Source organism: Bombus affinis, chromosome 5 (assembly GCF_024516045.1).
Source record: "Bombus affinis isolate iyBomAffi1 chromosome 5, iyBomAffi1.2, whole genome shotgun sequence".
Lineage (NCBI taxonomy): Eukaryota > Metazoa > Arthropoda > Insecta > Hymenoptera > Apidae > Bombus > Bombus affinis.
The window spans coordinates 3,224,955-3,246,578 of record NC_066348.1 but is presented as its reverse complement, the minus strand read 5'-3'; the positions used below and the strand labels follow the sequence as shown (position 1 = coordinate 3,246,578).

The 21,624-nt window shown below is 27.5% G+C and overlaps 1 protein-coding gene and 1 long non-coding RNA gene across 7 annotated transcripts in view; one reads left to right on the top strand and one right to left on the bottom strand.

Annotated features, from left to right (window-relative positions):
- Positions 1-92: 92 nt before the first annotated feature.
- LOC126916816 (phospholipid phosphatase 1-like) overlaps positions 93-21,624 on the bottom strand; it is a 58,860-nt gene continuing 37,328 nt past the window's right edge. For 5 of the 6 annotated variants that reach the window (XM_050723011.1, XM_050723005.1, XM_050723007.1 and 2 more), the window contains 4 exons: positions 15,493-15,647; positions 13,763-13,986; positions 13,312-13,432; positions 93-11,457 (listed from right to left, as the gene is read on the bottom strand). In XM_050723011.1, the coding sequence (XP_050578968.1) occupies positions 11,092-11,457; positions 13,312-13,432; positions 13,763-13,986; positions 15,493-15,647 (866 nt within the window). In that variant the 3' untranslated portion in view covers positions 93-11,091. Of the gene's footprint in view, positions 11,458-13,311; positions 13,433-13,762; positions 13,987-15,492; positions 15,648-17,593; positions 18,373-21,624 lie in introns of those variants that run through there. The other variant, XM_050723006.1, reaches the window with a different exon arrangement.
- Positions 10,367-13,093, top strand: LOC126916819 (uncharacterized). Its single transcript, XR_007710740.1, has 2 exons — positions 10,367-10,466; positions 11,223-13,093. It is a non-coding gene; the product is annotated as an uncharacterized LOC126916819 (long non-coding RNA).

Below are 21,624 nucleotides of genomic sequence, written 5' to 3'. Positions count from 1 at the left end.
CGAAGCCTAGCAACTACAACTATCACGGACAACGTATATCACCTCACAATATTACTTAAAAAAATTTCTCGGAAAATAAATTGGAAATACAGTTTAATACAAAATACATGTTTTTATTTACATATAAAAAATAAACATTTATTGGCAACTGCTTATCTACAATATGTTACATATTACAGTGAAAATACTTTCTCACGACTTCTTGCAACACGTATACTTATGCATATTACATATCGTTTACAAATAATGTATTTAATAAGTAATTTGTTTGTTTTTCTATGTACTGATACAAATATTATATTTGTAGAATCATATTAATACTATGGTTGGCAACTGATTGTGGAATTTGTCAATAGGTGGTCTTAGCTTATTCTTTTCTTTTGTCAACGTGTTCAAAGCATCTAACTTATATTGTTTCCTTGTTGTTTGGACTTCCACCTTTAATTTAGTAAAAAAATTGTATCGATTAGTTATTTAGTTTCATTTTTACCCCAATTTAAAAATGGAAGAACAAAACGCGCATTTCAGACATATTTAATTATATTATTTCCGAAAAGACAAGAACGCATCGTAAGCGCACAAGAAGTTATGTGCCGTATATGGGAATGAAGCCTCGAAAGAAAGGCAGTGTCAAAATTGATTTGCCAAATTTCGTTCTGTTGATTTTTCATTGAAAAATGCTCAACGATCTGGCCGTCCAGTTGAAGATAATGAGATCCATATCAAGGCCACTATCGATTCAAATCGTCATATCACAACGCGTGAGATTGCAGAGAAGCTTAATGCATCGCATACATGCATTCAAACAAAAATTAGAACAGCTTGGATATGTCAAGAAACTCGATTTATGGGTCCCTCATCAGCTTAAGGAAATTCATTTGACGCAACGCATTAGCATCTACGATTCGCTTCTGAAACGCAACGAAATTGATCCATTTCTGAAACGACTGATTACTGGCGACGAAAAGTAAATAGTTTAAAACAACGTTAATCGGAAAAGATCGTGGGTAATGCAAAATGAACCAACAGACACCAAAAGCTGAGATTCGCCCAAACAAGATTATGCTTTCATTTTAGTGGGATTATAAAGAAATTCTGTACTTTTACGTCCCAACTATAGTTCCAATAATTTTTGGCGAGTGACCAAAGATGTCTGGGACTTTGCATTATCATGCTGGAAAAGAACAACCTTACCATTTGCCAAGTCTGGTCGCTTTTATTGAACTGCATCATTCAGTTTGGTGAGTTATTGAACGTACACGTTTGAATGAATCGTTTGTTTTCTTGGTAAAAGTTCAAAGTACAGAATTCCTTTATAATCCCACCAAAATGAAAGCATAATCTTGCCTGGGCGAATCTCAGCTTTTGGTGTCTGTTGGTTCATTTTGCATTACCCACGATCTTTTCCGATTAACGTTGTTTTATACTATTTACTTTTCGTCGCCAGTAATCAGTCGTTTCAGAAATGGATCAATTTCGTTGCGTTTCAGAAGCGAATCGCAGATGCTAATGCGTTGCGTCAAATGAATTTCCTTAAGCTGATGAGGGACCTATAAATCAAGTTTCTTGACATATCCAAGCTGTTTTAATTCTTGTTTGAATGCACGTATGCGATGCATTGAGCTTCTCTGCAATCTCACGCGCTGTGCTATGACGATCTGAATCGATAGTGGCCTTGATATGGGTTTCATCATCTTCAACTGGACGGCCAGATCGTTGAGCATTTTTCAGTGAAAAATTACCAGAACGAAATTTGGCAAACCAATTTTGACACTGCCTTTCTTTCGAGGCCTCATTCCCATATACGGCAGATAACTTCTTGCGCGCTTGCGATGCGTTCTTGTCTTTTCGGAAATAATACAATGAAATATGTCTGAAATGCGCGTTTTGTTCTTCCATTTTTAAATTGGGATAAAAACGAAAGTAAATAACTAATCGATACTAAATTAAAGGTGGAAGTCCAAACAGCAAGGAAACAATATAGGTTAGATGCTTTGAACACGTTGACAAAACAAAAGAATGAGCTAAGACCACCTATTGACAAATTCCGCAATCAGTTGCCAACCAATAGTAAATAGAAGTATTAAAAATACTCAAACACGTTTTTAATCATGCGGAAACTTTGTGCCAATGTCATTACTATGACGGTATTAGACATATTACAATTTGTACTCTTCTTGTATATTGTATATTATAAAGAAATATCACTTAATACAAAGTTTATCTGAACAGTGTCTTTTTTGTAAAACCTCGAAGAATTCATAAAACAATTCTCCTTTCTTATTTTTAAGCATGCTTTTTTCCTTTGACCCAAGTGAAAAATAATGAACATTTAAAAATTGCATATTTTCATATACATATAAGTTTCATAATACATTTGTTCACTTCGAAAAAGCTTGCTTTTACAATAACTATATATTTTATTCTAAAGTTTAAAAAATTCTGTACTCAACATCTAAACGCATATTATAACAATATTAAATACATAAATTTTATAGCTGAATCACAAATGGAATGTTGGAATAATACATAAAAATCATATAATCGTAAATTATTATTTAAGGAAATTGGTCTTTTTTTATATTTCTATCAATTCGTATTAATTCTTTTTCTATTTGTACTAACTGCAATAGTTGTGTTAACTGTGTTTGTACGAGTACAGTATTAATTTAATATAATACAACTATTATTATAAGTTACTAATATTCAACTTTAGATGCATATGCCCTATGCACGGATATCTTAATGCATAAGAGGCCTAAAAATACGTGTAATTACGGAAAAAGTAAATGATTGAAATAAATATGGTATACTCGAAAACTTGCGTTATGTAGAACTTGTGGTTTTGTGTATAATAATACTTTTTCTTTTCTAAATACAGGTTGCATGACGTATTAATTAATAAATTTAGAATTACCAGAAAAATTTATACAGATTCCTGCTCGAAAAAATAAAATTAGAAAATAGGAGTGACATTTTAATATTAAACAAATTATTTAATCAAAATACTCTGCTAGTGCTAGTATAAAACGACAAATAAAATGTGCTTAAGATTAAGCAAAATTGTTAAAAAATTCAACGATAATCTTCTGATAATTTAAAATCTATTAAACGTATATTTTTAATTGCTGAATTAAGAAACATAATTTTACGATAAATATACCTTGAATGCAATACAGTAATGTAGATAGTATTATGACAATGTTTTGTACTTTGCAAATATATTTTTTTTCTCATGAATGTTGAAAATGTGCAAAGATGATACATAAATTATTTCAATTTTTGTGTGTATTTCATTTTATACAAATTTCATTCCATTCTTAGAGAAATAAACGATACATATTACATGTAACATTTTTCAGCTATTGTGCCGAGTATTCCCAGTGGTCAATCGAGACGAAACTTGGTTGATACCATATTGATAACACGAATGAGATAGTAGAAATTTGATATATAAAATCTTAGCTTCGAAAAATCATGCGTTTGGAAGGTATAGATCTTTATGTGTAATTGATGTACAAATTTTTCCAATTTTTGTGTAAAATAAAAGTTTTATTGTCGGAAAGAATTCATTTCTACATATTATATGTATGATAGATCTTTACTGTTATTAGAAGCAATGTTCGTTAATTAGTACCTATAAGAATGCAAGTATGAATGATATACATACATGTATTTTTATGTAACTGAGGGATGAATATATGTACGTATATATTAGGCTCAAAAACGCTCAATAAGCGAAAAAACTGATTAGCTCCTTTTAAAGAGGGTTATCGGCATTGATCTGGATTATATCCATATATCACTGTCGCCAGCACAACCTAATAGCAACGAACATCTATTATGCATATGTAAATATATGTATATGATCCTGTATTTTCAGAATGCATGATTTTCCGAAGATTTTATTGTTTGAGTCTTTTCACAAACTTTATAACACCTACCAAATTTCACGTCTATTAAACACCGAGAACCATTCAGAAAAATATTCTACTTTTCATATAATTCGTCTTGATCTCTTGGTATTTTAATATTTTCTAATGCACAGTTTTATAATTTTATATTATTTTGTAATCATTCGCATTAATAAGCAGTTATCATATGTTGGAATTTTTATATTCGTATGCTACATATATTCATGTTCATAAATATTATAAGTAGTTTTAAATGTAAATATTACTATTATTTCTTTTCATCTTTTTCATAAAATGTGAGCATGACTTACTAATCTTTAGAAAAAAGTTCAATTAATTGATAATTTGTATAGTATTTAGTATTCTTAATGGCACTTCAGTGCTAAATTCCATAACAAAGGATTCTGTAATTCACAATTTCACCAACACAGACTTGTTATTTAGTTTCAAAGAAAAATAATAAACTTTCTTTTTTCGTTTTTTTAATATTTTTAACAACAAACTTCACTGTTTCATTATTTTCTACTAATAAATATTTATTTAGAAGTACATCGATTTATAAAAAATGGCGTAATATCCTCTTTTAATGTTTTCTTTTACATTGTATATCACGTAATATTATATGTGAAAATATATAAAAAGAATATTTTACAGATTTGTATAATTGTTACATTAAGAGATTGATGAAGAATATGATTGATGCTTTATATTTTCTCTCATGCATATCCATATATGTATCGTATACAATACAATAGAGTAATGTGTGCGATAAATAACAGTATCGTTGTTCATATTGAAAAAAAATATATTTTCTAATGAAAGAATGAACAGACAATATTTTTTAATAACATCAGAATGTTTGTATTTAGATATGTATGTATACTTTTCTTCTTCAAAACCAAATATTGTTTTTTACATAAAGTATTGGAATAATATAAATATTATATAGAAAAGGTGCGATGTTATATTGGAATAAGTATCATTTGCATACAATCAAATTCTTTCCAATATATCACAATTTCTATACATTGCTAGTGTAAACATTAATAGCAAATTAAATATAAACGGATAATATTATACAAATGTAAACGATTGTATTTAATACAAAGTTGATTAGATATCTGACCATTGTTAAGAAAGAAATTCTGACAAACTTTCACCTGATTAAAATGTTTTTCCTCCAAATTCTCCTGAAAGAAGAAACCGTTGATCGGTCATTGTTTGGACATCAAGGATGCCGATACAGCCTGTGTTGGGGGTATGTATAATGCATTTGAAATCATTCTTATTTTCACACTCTTATTTTTGGATCAACGGCAACTTCTCTCACTGTAGCCTCTAGCAAGAGGACCACCCTGTATCATATTACATTAAAATCTTAATTTAACACTCAAAAATTTATTGTTACGAAAAAAAAAACTGTATGCTAAAATATCAAGACGGAATATGAGTATATAATGAAGTGAGGAAATAATATTAAATCATCCAATTATTTTCCAATAGAATATGACAAAGTGGAAATACTTTCATAGAATCAAATATCATACAATGAATTACAAAAATATTATACCTAAACAATATAAATACAAATACAAGATACTGCTGAAGCCTAATCGTCTGTTTTCTAATCAGTTATTCTTAGCTAATCGATTAGAAGCTCCGTTTAGTTGATGATCAATGACATATCAACAGATATCTTAAACAGATAATAACTAAAAGATATATAACGATATTAATTCGATACTAAATTTTTAATTATCTAGCTATGAAGTTGGAAAAATATTAATTTAGCTGCATGACAACCCAAGGAAAGTCGAAAGTATTTTACGGTATTAAATATTATAATATTCATATGTTAAACTGCAAAGAAGAATAAATATTTTATCATAATCAAATTTCATTTTTCTTCAATCATAGTTTACAATGTAATATCATTGGACGGAATCATTAATGCTGATCATATTTATAAACATATATTTGTTAGATATATATACACACATTAATGGATATTGACGATATATCACTGAAGATTTTGGAATGTAATAAAGACATAGAATTTTCATAAATTGGAATAGCGACTTATTACAAAATTTCAGTTTACAAAAATATTACATAATTAAAATATTATATAATAATATTAAATAGTTTTATTTAAATCCTTCTTCTAATAACTTAACATGCCTTAAGGTGCTCTTTGGCTATAGATAGCGAAAATTGAATAACCGCATGTTAAAAATCTATAAATACAACTCTACTGATACTCCAAGTTATGTAGGAAATTTGAATTAGCCGCTTCTTTTCTTGTAACTTAAGCTTCACTCGAATAAAATGAAATATTTCCCTTTTTTCAAATGAAATACTATTAACTGCAAAATTGAATATTTCTTTAACACAATTGTTTCTGATCATTTTGCATTGGAAAGTATTTATCTTCTAGAGTGAAAAAAGCTGAGTAATTTTTTACAATCTGCAATAAAATTTGCTGGCTTATTCTCCTTCCTTTCTCTCTCTCTCTCTCTCTCTCTCTCTCTCTCTCTCTCTCTCTCTCTCTCTCTCTCTCTCTCTCTCTCTCTGTCTATCTATCTATCTCTTTCTCTGGATCATTAATTACTTTTCATTCATTTCATTTGTGATTGTTAAAGTTACTGTCCCCGAACTAGTTCGTTTCAATCAGTTACTACAATAAAAATGCACCGGCTGTTTTGAAAATTTGATAAGCCAAATTTTCTATAAGCAGATATTTTTTATTAATTATTTCAATAAAATGTGTAATGAATCAAAATATTATCGCCCCATTCCTTCCCATCATGCTACATTGTAGCATGTTCGTTTTTATAACATAATTAAAATTTCAAATCTATTTTTGGTGAATGAGATATCGTTAATAATAAAAAAATTCTATTCTAATTTTTCACAATGAAAAGTGTCAAAATACTTAGAAGGGAGGATGAAGTGGAAGAACAGAAAAATATTAGCAAGATTCAGATGTGGAAACGAGATCAAAGCATGAGAATACTGGAAAGAAGAGGGAGAAAAAAGATGCAGGCTATGTAAAAGGAAAGAAGAAGACCTGAGACATGTAATAGAAGAATACTAAATAACGGGAAGACCAAAAGACACAGAAAAAATACTGAACGAGACTGGAGAAGGACCAACAGAACTAAAAACAATAATAGAGAAGAGAAGGGCAATACAAGACGAGGAGGAACGACAATAAGAAAGCACAGCAAGGAGGCAAAAGCCCAAAAGTTGCCATAGTTTTAGAAACAGAATAATTAAGGGAGTGCAATATAATAGAGTGGATAAGAGGGGAGGTAGATATATAAGAAGTAAGATAAGTAAACGAGATGTAAAACCGAAAGCTCGTTCAAAACCGAAAGACACGGACTAAGCAATAATAAATAAATAATAATACAATGAAAAGAAAAAAGAAAGGTCAATCTTGGACAAAAAATTTAATTATGCATTTTATGGCATTGTGGCTATTAGTGAAGACTAAAGAAGCCAAAATTAAACGTTAAATATTTTTGAAACAAATTCTTCACTTAGAATCAAACAGACTGATAAAAAACGATTGGGTCTGATTAAGTAGTCAAGTGCTAAAGTAACAAATATAAGAAAAAAAGAACAGTCAACTAATTCAAACCTCTGTTACAAGATTTTGAATAGCAATGGAACTGCGTTTATGAAATTTTATATGTTAAATTTTAGGATATCTAAACCTAAGGAATGTTATTATACTATCTGTCCGAGTCTATTTTGCATTGTCTATTTCGTTACGAATTAAAGGCATTTTATGAAAAAAGACATAAAATTGCAAAAAATTGCAAACTGTTTTCCTTTAACAAAAACATAAGTATATTAATTGAAGTAAGTTAAAAGTATAGTTTTTGTATCTATCTGCTAAGATGTAGTGAGTAATATTATTTATATCTTCAGGAAAAGAATACATATATATTTTTTATAATTTCTATGTTAATGTCAATTCTATTTCTACTGGTGTCTACGTGTACATACGAGCTAAAGTAAAATACTTAAAATACTACTATTATATGATAGATAATTTAAAACGAAATGTCAATACTGCTTTAATAAACTAATGAAAAAAAAAATTTTTTTCATTTAGATTATTTTGAGTGCATATATTCATTATACAGGATGACTCTCTCGCTTTAAGTAAGAGGCTTTAGAGAAGAAACACACTAACTGGACATTGTTTCGACATCAAAACCAACATAAACCAGAAATAAATATAAAACTTTTCTTCCATCTCCATTATCGCTAAATAAATTTTGTTCATTCATAATTTTGTTTAAGAGCTCTCGTGCATTACCGACAATTTGTTACTTATGGAAAGACGTATTTGTTTATATGGATATGTGTGCGCATTTGACAACACGACTACATGACGTCATTTTTCTTTTATATCGCATCAATCAAACATTCAATTTATAACGTTACTAAAGCGACTATTTTGTCGCATAACCTAATACATGTTATTGTTCGACTGTATTGTTATACTAGATGTTACTTTTGTTAATATCGCCAGGTTTTGTTTTACCTAATAAAAATGTCTTTGTTTTTAAATAAAATACACAGATAGATTACTATAAGCATTCAAGTTTCATGAAAGTTGAATCATTTAATGCAAAAGACATATATTAAGCATAAACATTAATGGAATTTATTTTATACCTAGCACGATATGTTTTACCACCATGAGAATGTTTTCTGCCTTTTTATATATTATAAAAGATAGAATTGACCAGAACTTTTGAGCATTATACATCATGAAACATATATTCTGTCTAAATATAAGAAATAATTTTCAATGTATACACAATTACATGTACATTAGTATAAAATTACATATATTCATACTTTTTAATTTAATATATTACAAATTTCAACCAGCAGAGCATCATGATTTTTCTGATTGTCGTAAATACATATTGCAAATCACTATGATTACTACTAGTATGATTGTTACTAATATAATATTATTAATGCAATATGCAATATATTTCAATAATCTTAATCAAGAGAAAAATATAAATACAGAACTTGGAATGTTATTATTGGAACTTATTATTTGAATATATTTAGTGTACCCATGAGCAAGAGGAAAAGTTATCCCCAAAAATTTTATTCGGCATATCAAGAAATTAAGAAAGTAAGTGAGAAAAATAATATTCTATCAAAGTTTAATAAACAAAATATGATAGCCAAAATTATTAGTTAGAATAAAACTTAATCCAAATCAATTTCTATCTTTTCAACTTCTATAGAAATTGAAAATAATTAATATAATTGAAAAGATTATATTTATACAAAATTGTGATTTATAAACAAAAAGTATAATAATTTTTATTCATGTACTAATATGTACTAATATTCATGTGATATATTAATAATTAGTAAAATTATTTATTCAAATATTTCTACAGTTTCTGTTTTCAAGGATAGAACTTTGGCTATAAACTAGTAAGATTTTTATTCTACATTATTCTACTTTCTTGATCCCATTATTATTCTCACAGCACTCTGTATTTGTTCAATTTATACTCTGAAATACGTGTATTACATCTAAATATGCTTAGAAATAATACAAATATTATATAAATTTAAAATGTGTAATTAAAAATGAATTATTGATCTATCTCATATTAAAAAAAATGTTAAAAAAATAATTCTCCTTATTTTTATTACATTAATTTTAAGTGTAGAGAAAGCAAACAAAAGAAGTTTTTGTTTGTTTTCAACACTGTTGCTTTAAAATAAGGGAACATTTTTTGTAACATATGGTAATTATGTAAAATAGAGCATATCTCGTTAATTTCGATGACCTTCAAATATGTTATTTCTTAGTAGCATTTTCCTATACATATAACCATCGATCGGTCTTATTTCTCAAAATATACAACAATATATTTGATAGTATGCTACGCAATAAATTAATTTACAAATGTTGTATTTTGTAAATAATTTTTCAATAATAACGGCTATAATTATTACATTTTTAACTAACTAAAGATTAGAATAAAATGTAGCATTTCATATACAATTCATCAGATATTATTTCACCTTATTGTTAGTGGTGACTGGATATCAATTTAATGCAACCTTTGAATTTTTTTTATTTGTATTCAAAATTATTATCATCAATGAATTAAGTGTAGATTGGCTTATATAAAAAGTATAGTGCTTACGCCAGAATGTAATATAATCTTAGCTTAAATTTAGCTGCAGTTTTTTTACACATAACTCGGAAACTACAAAAGTTGACCGACGGTTATATACGGTATAAGAAACAGTTATACATATATGTACTTACAATTAGGACGTTAACCATGACAGCATATTTCAAGACTATCAAAATCAGTGAGGTGTACAATACAGAGCCGAAAGATGGCTAGATAAAAGAATGTGGGTCTAATTGATTATTTCTGATAGACCCGACACAGTTATAAAGATAAGCAAGCGTATTGACCGAAAATATCCCAAATACAAATAAAACCATATAGGATGCGTGTGAGCGATAGAAAGCACTATGTAAGTATGTACCTATGTACTTCTCTTGCCCTTCCCTTACACGTTATCCGTTCCGTTAATCATGTTTCCAGCTCTGCTATTCTATTTGACATAATTATTAATATGTAATAGTATCGTCAAACAGTAGAAAAGAAGTTTCCTACTTTCAAACAAGATATTTTCCGTCTCTAAACAAGTAAACAGAATTCATTATCATTTTTTACCGTCTAATATTATAAATATGAACATGATGAATAATTAACTAAAATCACACATGTACAATTAGATATGTCCGATTAATACAGTTCAATTAACAAACATTTGACGTTACGGTCTAGCTTTTTAAAAATTATTTTGATAAACGCAGATCGTAAATATAATATCACTACCAAATTATAGTAATTATATACATTGGTTAAATACTTACAATAAAATATTTGTCAATATAAATTACAAAATATAACCCTTTCTTCTTGAATATTTTATGAATATATTATCAATTATATGAAGAACTAAATTTTTTAAATATAATAGGCATGTCATATCAAACATTTTGTATAAGGCGTAAAATTCTACTAGAAATTTTGAACATTTATACAATAAAACATTTATAATTCCTCTCTAAATCTTCTCTTATCAAATATTTTTATTCCCTCCAGGTTGATGATTTAATGTTCTTTAATTCACGACTTTCCGAAGGATCAATTATTGTTTCATGTAAAAGTTTCTTGGTGTTTTGTTTTCTCTTGTTGAAATTAATTTGTTCACTTTCTACAGGCTCTCTATATATTTGCGAGACTTTTTGATTTAAATGAAACTTACGGCATGGCACTATAACAGTTAACATGCTAAAAGCGAAACCCAAAATGATGCCTGCAAGTACATCCCACCAATGATGTCTATTGTCACCGATCCTTGTTAATGAGCATATCACAGTCCACAAAAATATTATACATTGTAACCACGGTTTTAGGAAAAACGTCCGATCTGGTAAACGGCGTTGTAAGTACCACTGCAACAGAAAAATGTATTTGTTTAATGGTATAAAAAAGGAAAACGATAAAAAGGATTTAAACATTGCAAAAAAAAATTAGCTAAATGTACATTATTGAAGAGTATTTTCATACTCTATCAAAAAATTAAACTCTTGTTGTCTGAAACAATTTAGTTTTATGTAAATAATTTTTACGGTAATTGCGTGTAATAGATAAATCTACGAAATTAATATATTTACAAAAATGTCACAAAAATATAATTTAATTTATTAGACAAACAAATAACATGAATTGATGCAATGATGCATAATGAATTAAATTCATTTTATCTAAGTCGATTAGTACAATCTAAAGTAAATTATAATTAACACCAATACATAGCAAAGTCGATATATGTATACAGGGTGTCCCGTAGCAAATGGTACGATAGAATATGGAGTGATCCTACGTGAAAACATAAATCGAAAATATAGAATATTTTTTCATATGACGCTGTGTTTTCGAAAAAAAAACAAAGTTTAAAAGTGTTTAATTAAGAACTGGTCTGATGCACGCATATGATACATTTCTAAATTCTTTTTCTGAAAAATTTTACTCTACAGATTTTACTTATTTTTGCATTTAATCTTCTATCGGTTATTTACACCTATTTAGTCCTGAATTAACCTAGTTTAAGTATATCTGTCAAATTTTGAGAACCACTTTTTCAGAAACGAAGCGTCATATGAGAAAATTTCATTCTATATTCTCTGGGTTATGGTACTACCACACCACCAATTTCAAGGCACCCTGTATATACAGATTATATCTTCTAAGAGTAATCACTATTTTTCAGATATTTCTAATAATATGCCAAAGAAATGCTTTGTACAAAAGTTAGTCAGTTTTCAATCTGCTATACATTTAGATATTAGAAAGTTCCAGCAAACATTTTTTCGATTTGAGGTCACAGTCAGGTTGAGTTTTTTAAGTGACGCCACAAATTTTGTATTTCACAGAGTTAAAGCTGACGTCAAAATGAATTCCATGACCTACTTTCCATAAACCTAAGGTGATGTTGGATTCAAAACGGCATTATTGTTATCGTTACATTTGTTTAATAAACTTATTAATTTGTCCTTAATCTTATTTGGGAAATGTTATTTGATGGAAATAAAATACATTTTAACATTGCTTTTGTTGATCCAACCTGGATTTCTGAATCCAAGAATTTTTAAATTTTATTGCAAAGTTATAATATAATAGGTTGTTGAATTTATCTTGACGTTAGCTACGACTTTATGAAATGCAAAGTTTATGGCATCATTTAAAAAAATCAGCCTTGACTCTTTATTGAGAAAGAAATTATTTCTTGAAATTTTTAATATTCGAATGTGTAGCGAACCGTAAACTGACTATCTTTTATTTAAAACATTTCTTTAGCAGATTTTTGGAAATATTTGACAAATGGTGATTGATTTTACAGCATACACTCTCTATGTATTTACATACGTATGTATAAATGACCAAAAGAAATAAAATAAAATGGTAGAACAAAAATCTGTAGAAACAGTAATATAATTCTCAGTCTTAGATAGCCAAAAACTATATCCATCAGAATTTTTTAATGTATAAAAAGTACTGGAAAATATAGTCATCCAAGTGATAATAAAACATGGCTCAAAATCCTTTAAATTTAATGTTCACAATTTCTCTGTTATTCCAAACTTTGTATCAGAATTTGCATTGCAAATTTTTTCTAGTAGAAATTAAAAAATTTGAAGAAGTGAATATATAAAAGTTCATAATATATAATCGTATACAAAGGAATTATAATAATGCTATATAATCACATGTAAATACAATATGTATGTATATATAAACCTACTTACCACAATAAAAGTAGTTGTAAACATAGAAAGGGCAGAATGGCCAGATGGAAATGATTTGCTAGAATCCGAGACAAACCATTCTGAATGTTCTGTATTTGTACACGTATATTTTTCCACATATCTGAAATTCAATATGTAAATTCATAGTACCAAACAGAAGATCACAGATGGTTTCTTAATCTTTATTTAAGTACTATCGAACTAAGATTTTTTTAATAATTAATTAAATATATTATACTATTATTTCAAACCATATTTTTAAAATACCCTTGGTTAGAAAATTATCTCGTAGTTTTAAATACGATATATAAATGTAATATAGTTATGTATAGTAAAAGATACAAATATAAGAAAGGAGATGATCATTTTCATACTGTAAAATATATACATTCTTGTGAAAGATGAATTATTCTTGCGAACAAAAATGTAATACAATAAAAAAAATGCTTACTCATTGGTGCAATTTTCTGCCTCTCGTGGTTTACACGTATCCAAAAAGTGTGGTCTTGGTTCGCCCACCAGAGTTTTCATAACATCACATATAAACGTTAAGGCAATTATTCCGATCGAATAGTGACCATACCACAACCATATTTGTTTTGCTCTTGAACCCGCGCATCCTAATTCTGTATCATAGCTATCTGCAGAGTAGCATACGAATTCAGACAGCCACATCTAAAAATATGCAAAATACAATGTTATTTACAAAATTACAGAGAAAGAGAATTATAATTCATTAGGTTTACAACAAAATTAATAGCTAGCAGAAACATAAGTAAGACCAGCAGTAGTATAAATATATTATATACAGTGTAATGCCCCGTTAATATGCATGATTTTTAAGAATAATCTAAGAATAAACGTTATTTTATCGAGAAAATAATTACACGAATAGAAGTAAGCGAAAAAGCAATTTTTATCGATCAATGCTTGGTATTCAAATTCAGTAAATTAGGGGGTGTTATTCGGTTGATAAAAACTGAAATTTTTATCATTTTTTCTCTTTCACGATAAAGGAATTCTAGTAGGTTGCTGAAGTCTTGCTAATTAAGCTGATTCAGTTAAATTTCATTAATCCATTCATTATTACTTGATTAATAAGTAATATTTAAGTTGCAATTCCATAAATATAATTACTAACTATTTCCCATTATGCATATAAATCTATTATTAAAAAATAATAATATTTAATATAGCAAAATAAAATTTATTTCTTCGTAGAAATAATAGCAATAACATCGTGTTGTGACGCGTAACAATATCCATTTTTTCTTTGCTATTTCCCTAAAATTTTTAAATATCAAAATACTGTAATGTGAAGTATACTAGATACTGTTAAACTACAATTAAGTTCATATTTAGACTTATTTGTTTAATCGAGAAAATATCACTCGTCCACTGCAATCTCTTTTATTGCAGGAATAAAAATGAGAAGCTTTTATTTTTTATCAGTCAGTAAGTTATCGTTTGTTGGAAAACATTAAGCATTGAGCAATGATGACTTTATTCTTTCGCCCACTTTTATTTGTTATGTTTATTTGACAGGTTTGAATATGATTTGAATTTTTAAAATACCAAATATTAATTAATATCCATATCCAGTGGATATTACTCACAGATTTGTTAATATTGACTTTGCGGATCTAAACGGCATATCACTTTAAAAGAATATAAATCCTTATGAAAACTTATATGTATTTATAATAATAATTATGGCCTTGGTAAAAAAAAACGTCTTGTTATATTTCATATAACGTACAAAAATAAATTAATTTTATTTTGAAGGCATTTCCATTTTATATCCTATTTTTAAATCTTAAAATCCTGAAAGGATTTCAATGCTTAAATGATTTCTATATATAAACTCAATTGAATATAGCATTAAATAAACTTGCGAATTTAATTCAACATTTCTAATTCATTTAGACTTTTATTTACTCATACAAATTTTGTATTTATATTTTAGAGTAACGCGTTCAAAGAGATATTTATGTTTCTAAAACAAGAGAATTTTTATTACTCAAATTAATAATTAATTCAAACAAATATTTGTGTTTGACAGTTTTTTAAAAAATTATAAAACCTATTCAGCAAATTATTCTTAAATTATTAAATTATTAAAAAATTCTTAAATTATTAGAAATATTAAAAATATTTTATATTTATTTTATTTATACATACCACGACGATCGGCATTAACAGACATCCAATAATCAAAAATGTAATAGAAATCGTATCTCCCATGAACTTGAATGAAATTTTTGGATCATTACAGTAAAAGCCGATATGTTGTTGCGGAACTGTCCCAAATTCCAATACTGCTAGAAATACAATGACTGGAAAGTACAAGAGTACAATTGAAAATTAGAAAATATACCTGTAAAATTGTAACCATTCAAACTTCAAATTAATAAATACATAGACTTTGATAGCATTTCAACATGATAAAACTCAGAAAATTTTCTAAAATAATTCGCTCATACAAGTACAGAATGTTAAAGAAACATGTCATTGCTATAACGGATAATTTTACACCATCGGCTCGATGGTGCAAAAAGGTATAAGTAAAAGAAAGTACCGGGAAATTGATCTCGACTGTGAATTTTAAGATGAAATTTATTTTGCTTGGATCCTATTGTACTCATCACGAGGATCAGATTTATCAAAGGAACCATGAATTGTAACTTGTGATTCAATTATTTCCTTGCAAAATGATGCTAGAGTTCCATTGAAAGTTACATTGATATCATTTATAATATGTTTACATTTCGCAGTCAGGTAGAAAATAAACAGATATTAAGAAAATAAAAAATGTTGTATTTCTTAGCACGTGAGATAGTATATTTTAAGCCCTAACTTTGTAGAATGAAGTACCTAACTTCATGATTTTAAGTTATTACAAAATTATTTACTGCATGAAAAAATTTTTCGCGCAAAAGTTGAATGATACCAAAAGAGAAACAATTCAGTATCTTTATAATCATATAGTCATAGTTAGTCTTGTAGATGTTTATCGTGTGACTTTGCAGTTTTGCAAATCTTTATCGTGTTAATAATTTTTATAAAATTATATTTTTATCTGATATTTTATCTAAAGTCTGTAGGGATAAACGTATTGAATATTGCTGATAAATTATATAATTATACTGGTAATATATATACAATGATACATATAAATGTCAAGTAATCAAATAAAATCTCATTATTTATTTTATTAACAGATCAAGCATATATGTATGTAAGATTTGATAATGAAGAATAAAAATCCTGTTAATTTTCTAACTTTCTCAATACGAATTTAAAAAAAACATAATTAGCGAATGTTACAATAACAATACAAGTATTATAAATTACTAATGTTACACACTACTTATTAGTTAGAAAAACTTTAGTAAACTGTCACTTTCGACCGATACCAGAATTGGAAACATCATATTATGTACAAAGATATATAACATATATAAGATAACAGATATCATACGATAGATATGAAATGAAATAAAGCTTTGAATAAGAATTTCAGAATACCTGCGTATATTTGTTTCAGTTTCAGGAAACAAAATAAAGTTTATTTATTTCTATTTTATTTTAAAGAAGTATTTGTTTAAGACATATATTTGTTTTTATCGAAGATACAATTTGTACTAAAGTAAATATGTATATTATAAGCGATAATAAAACATACTTTAAAAACTATAACATAACAGACGAAACGTTTTTAACGATAATATATTATTTCTTAATAATTTATTGGCTTCTGACAAGTTCAATACGAGACTGATACTTTTAATTCAATATTTTAGTATTACAACAGCTTTATCGTCACTAATACGGTATGAACACAGTATAGTCATAAATGATACATCTGAATATAATTAATGATGTTTAAAATAAAAAGAAAAGATATATGTACGTCCTCATAATAATTCTACTATTTTATATTTATATACATATATAGTATGTGCTTAATTTTTCATGCAAGTCTTAGTTAGTAATTATTTACAATTAGTACAATGAAAAATATTCACAATGAGAAAGATTTTCTCATCGACTTTAGTCATTTTATTATTTTAAATTCATTTATAACTAAAAGGAATTACATTATACAATTCTTTGCGACGTAATTCTTTCCGTTGAAAACCTTATTATCGTAACAATTTGAACATACCTAAACAAATATACTTTTTTCTTCAACGTTTTGCTAAATCAATTTCCTATGTACTTGTTGAGGAAAATACACGTGTTCGCGACACGCTTCATTCTTGTTCTACTCGATACTTACACAAACTATATAAATTTAGTGGAGTTAGGAATTTAAAATTTTTCCACCGTGAGACTACTTTTCTACTGAGTTTACTCTTGTCCATATTATGTAAATTTGACACGTGCTTGCAAACAATCAAAGCAACAATATCAGAAAGGACTAAAAATGAGAATGATACGTAATTGGAAGAAGGCAGCTAAGGTGGAAGGGAAGAAAGAGGTAGGAGGAAGGAAAGAAGAACGAGGAGAGATAAAAATGAAGAGAAAGAGAAAATGAGAGGAAGAACGACGAGTGCTCTTACTTCGAACACCAGTAGAGTTAATATCACACACGATACTGTCCGCTTGCTACGTGAAGCAATAGTTAAGTATTCGGCTCAAACTCGAACGCATGCGTATAACTCATGCGATTGCATAGCTTGTCTGGATGATCAAGCAATTTTTCTTTTTGGGAAGGTATAAGGACGTGATTAAAAAAAACAATCCTGAAACTTTTTCTTACTAATGCTATATCAATAAAGACTTTAATAAATGAAGGATACACTATTATCTTTTTAATGTCTTCTGATATATGAGCCATTCAGAGATCAGAAAAATCTGATTAACATCACGAAGTACGAAGTAAAAAAGAGCGATTACGTTGCAAATATTATTTTTCAAATTTATCTTGAAAATTACTACTGTTATTTATGCCATTTTCCCATGATAAATGAACTCATGCAAGCATGTCTCCTGTCTTTTGAGAATTAAACATTAACCGCCTACTTATGTAATGAAACTAAAAAACTGGCAAATAGTTAAATTGATTAATGTAGCACCTGAAATATTCATATATCGAATAAATTAGATAAATGTGAAATAAATTTATTGCTTTCTCATTTGATATTATCGTTTACTACTATATATACTATATACTATATATATAAGTGGTAATAGTAGTATATAGTACATCGTATAGTATATTATAGTGTATATATACATATATATTATATTAATATTATATATCTATATATATATATATACACACACACACATATATATATTCTTTGTATTTGTATAAACATTAAATGGGACAATATCCGATTTTCATGTTATAAAGATAGTTGAACATTGGAACAAAATCTAATAGTATTTTAATTTAAATATGAATTTTAATTTAAAATAGGCTTCATACGTCTGAACATAGAGTAGTATAGATTATTTTTCTCACGTATTCTGCGCTTGTATATGCGCTTGCAACTTTTTCTGTAGTTTCTTTCTTGAATCCTTCAGTTTATCTAAAAACATAGGTATGTATAAATATTTCAGAAACTATGAATGATACAGAAAATGTTCCAAACGATATCTGTAGGATGTTAGAGACCACATATCATACTGATATTTACAATATTTAATCCTGCAATGGCCTTGAAAAGCCGTTGTGAAGGTAGCATTTAAATTTTTAAATGGTATTCTATTTGCATTTGTTTTTACGTAGCTTAAAAGAATACAACATTCGTCTAACATTTTTACGTATTACGCATATGTTTCGAAATATTTACATGCCTTCAGGTGAAAGGGAGAAATATACTGTATATGTATATGCCGCAATTTTTTCATATTATGCTATCTTTTGTCACGCCGATTTGCTGCTATTTTATTACGTACTTAAATGATAAGACTTTGTTTTCCGATTTTGTGTAACATTATATAATAGAATTCTTTACAGAACAAATGTCTGTAAATCTATTATCTATTATATAGAATAAAATATTATCTAGAAATGAAAATGTTAAATTGATGGGCATACCGCTATGTATTAATAAACGGCGCAATACCTAACTGGTATACCTAACTAAAAATACCACAAAGTTACTAAACTTGCTAGATAATACTAAAATTTTAGAACTAGAAATTTTAAATGGAAGAATCACCGAGGAATCACTGTATATCTACATAGTTGAGAACCAAGTATATACATACTTACGTAGTAGAAAATAAACTTTGATAGTTTCCCACCCTAAAATAGTGCTTGGTCGATACAACACGTGCAAATATCACAATCTCGTTCGTTACTTTTAAATACTACGAACACAATATGTGTTTGAAGTGAAAGTGTAATATTCTTACGTAGAAATTTCAATTTTTATGCTTTTGTCAACTTTCTTCTGTTAATCTATGTTTTAGGTAGAAATATTAGGTCATCCCATAAATTCGTTCCGTTTTTCGAGCGGTTATATATGTTAAGATCGTTTACATATCTTTCAGTTTCATGAAAAAATGTAACCCCCGCCTCGTTGTACAACATCTTCCCATTTTTCAAGTGCATTGGTCCCTTATCGCCGTATGTTTATAAATCGACACATGAAATGTATACACAAAAGTCGGCACGAACTTATGGGATGACCTAATATTTTGGAGATATACGCAAGGTTTAAGATCAATTGGTTTTGTAGTCTATTTCAGAGAGTTCATAAAGATATTTTATATCAATTTTTAATATAAATATTATTACTTTATAAATAATTATTATCTTAGAAAATTTTTCTCATTTAAGGGCGCTCTATCATTTTAGAAATGCCTTACCTATCTGATAATAATGACCTGATTTTATGGTGCGCAGGGGCTGTATTTCTTTGTACTATCGCGCCATCTTATCAGTAGATATCTTATTCTTGTATTTAGAAAAATTTATTGCTTTTAATCTACTAATAAACTTATAGTCCTACCAGCTTTAATGTTAAGGAGAAACTTCATTAAAAATTGCTTCCAAAATAATATCTATAATTTTGAACTATTACTCATTAGTCGAGTGCTGCTGTATGCTTGCTCGTTACGAGATCATGAGGATAAATATATTAATAACGTACACAATATGATAATTCGTTATATTAATTATATTAGTTAACAGCTTTAAATAATGCAACAAATAATTCACGGTGTCAAATATCATATTTTGCATATTCTTAAATCATAAATAATAAATTCAGATATCGAGATGGTTTTATTACATGTCCAGATACTTTTATAATGTAATAGCATTTATTAGGTCGTCCTTTCGTTTTATAAGGAAACAATGGATGCACAACATTTTTCGTTTTATATTATTTTATCGAATTACGTATGATCCATTTTATTCTATCCAGATAAAGATTACAACGTTTGACAGATTAGGTTTCATATTTGTATAAAGATGCATCGTTGTAAAAGACGTGTCTGTAAAAGAAAGACTTTTCGGACAACATAATACTATCACTTTTACTAAATTCTCCTCATTTCAATTACCTTTGGATAATAAATACATATATAAAATTATACGCATTTTTGCAATAAATTACGCTAGAAAATATTGATTAACATTTGATATACAAATAATGAAATAATTCAGAGAAAAATCCTCTTGTTCGTTAAATATATTAATACATAAACATTTTAGAATAACAACGAGTCAGATAAGATGATATATTATTCAAATAATATATATTTTATTTAAATAATGATCAATTTATCATAAATAGCATCACGATCAATGTATAATATTTATATAGAAATCGCTTACTTAAAAATTGTCTAACTAAAGAACTAAAATAAAGTTAAGTATCATTGTATATAAATCAAATATGTATGACATACGACTTCATTATTATTAACAAAAATTACTGATGGACGGGAACAATTGTAATTCATAAAAAAGATTATATCAGACATACATATTTGTATGAGCTGTCTTGCTTATTTTTTGTACACTTCGTTTAGTTCAGGAATATGTACATATATTTGTTACATCATTGTTACTTCTTACATAAAGTAGAATAAATTTCAATGCCATATGACCTAAAGTTAAAACCTATGGTAAGCGCATGTATAAGAGAATTAGGGTATAGCCAAATGTTGCAACTTACAGATCAAATGTATAATATAGATACTATTATTTCTCTAACTATTAAAAATACACAAAATATTTTCATATGAAAATTGTTTAATCTGGCAGAGACTATTCAATTTAACAGAATTATATTTATATTGTTACAAATATTTTAGTATGAATGTATTTCCATCCTTTTGTGATAC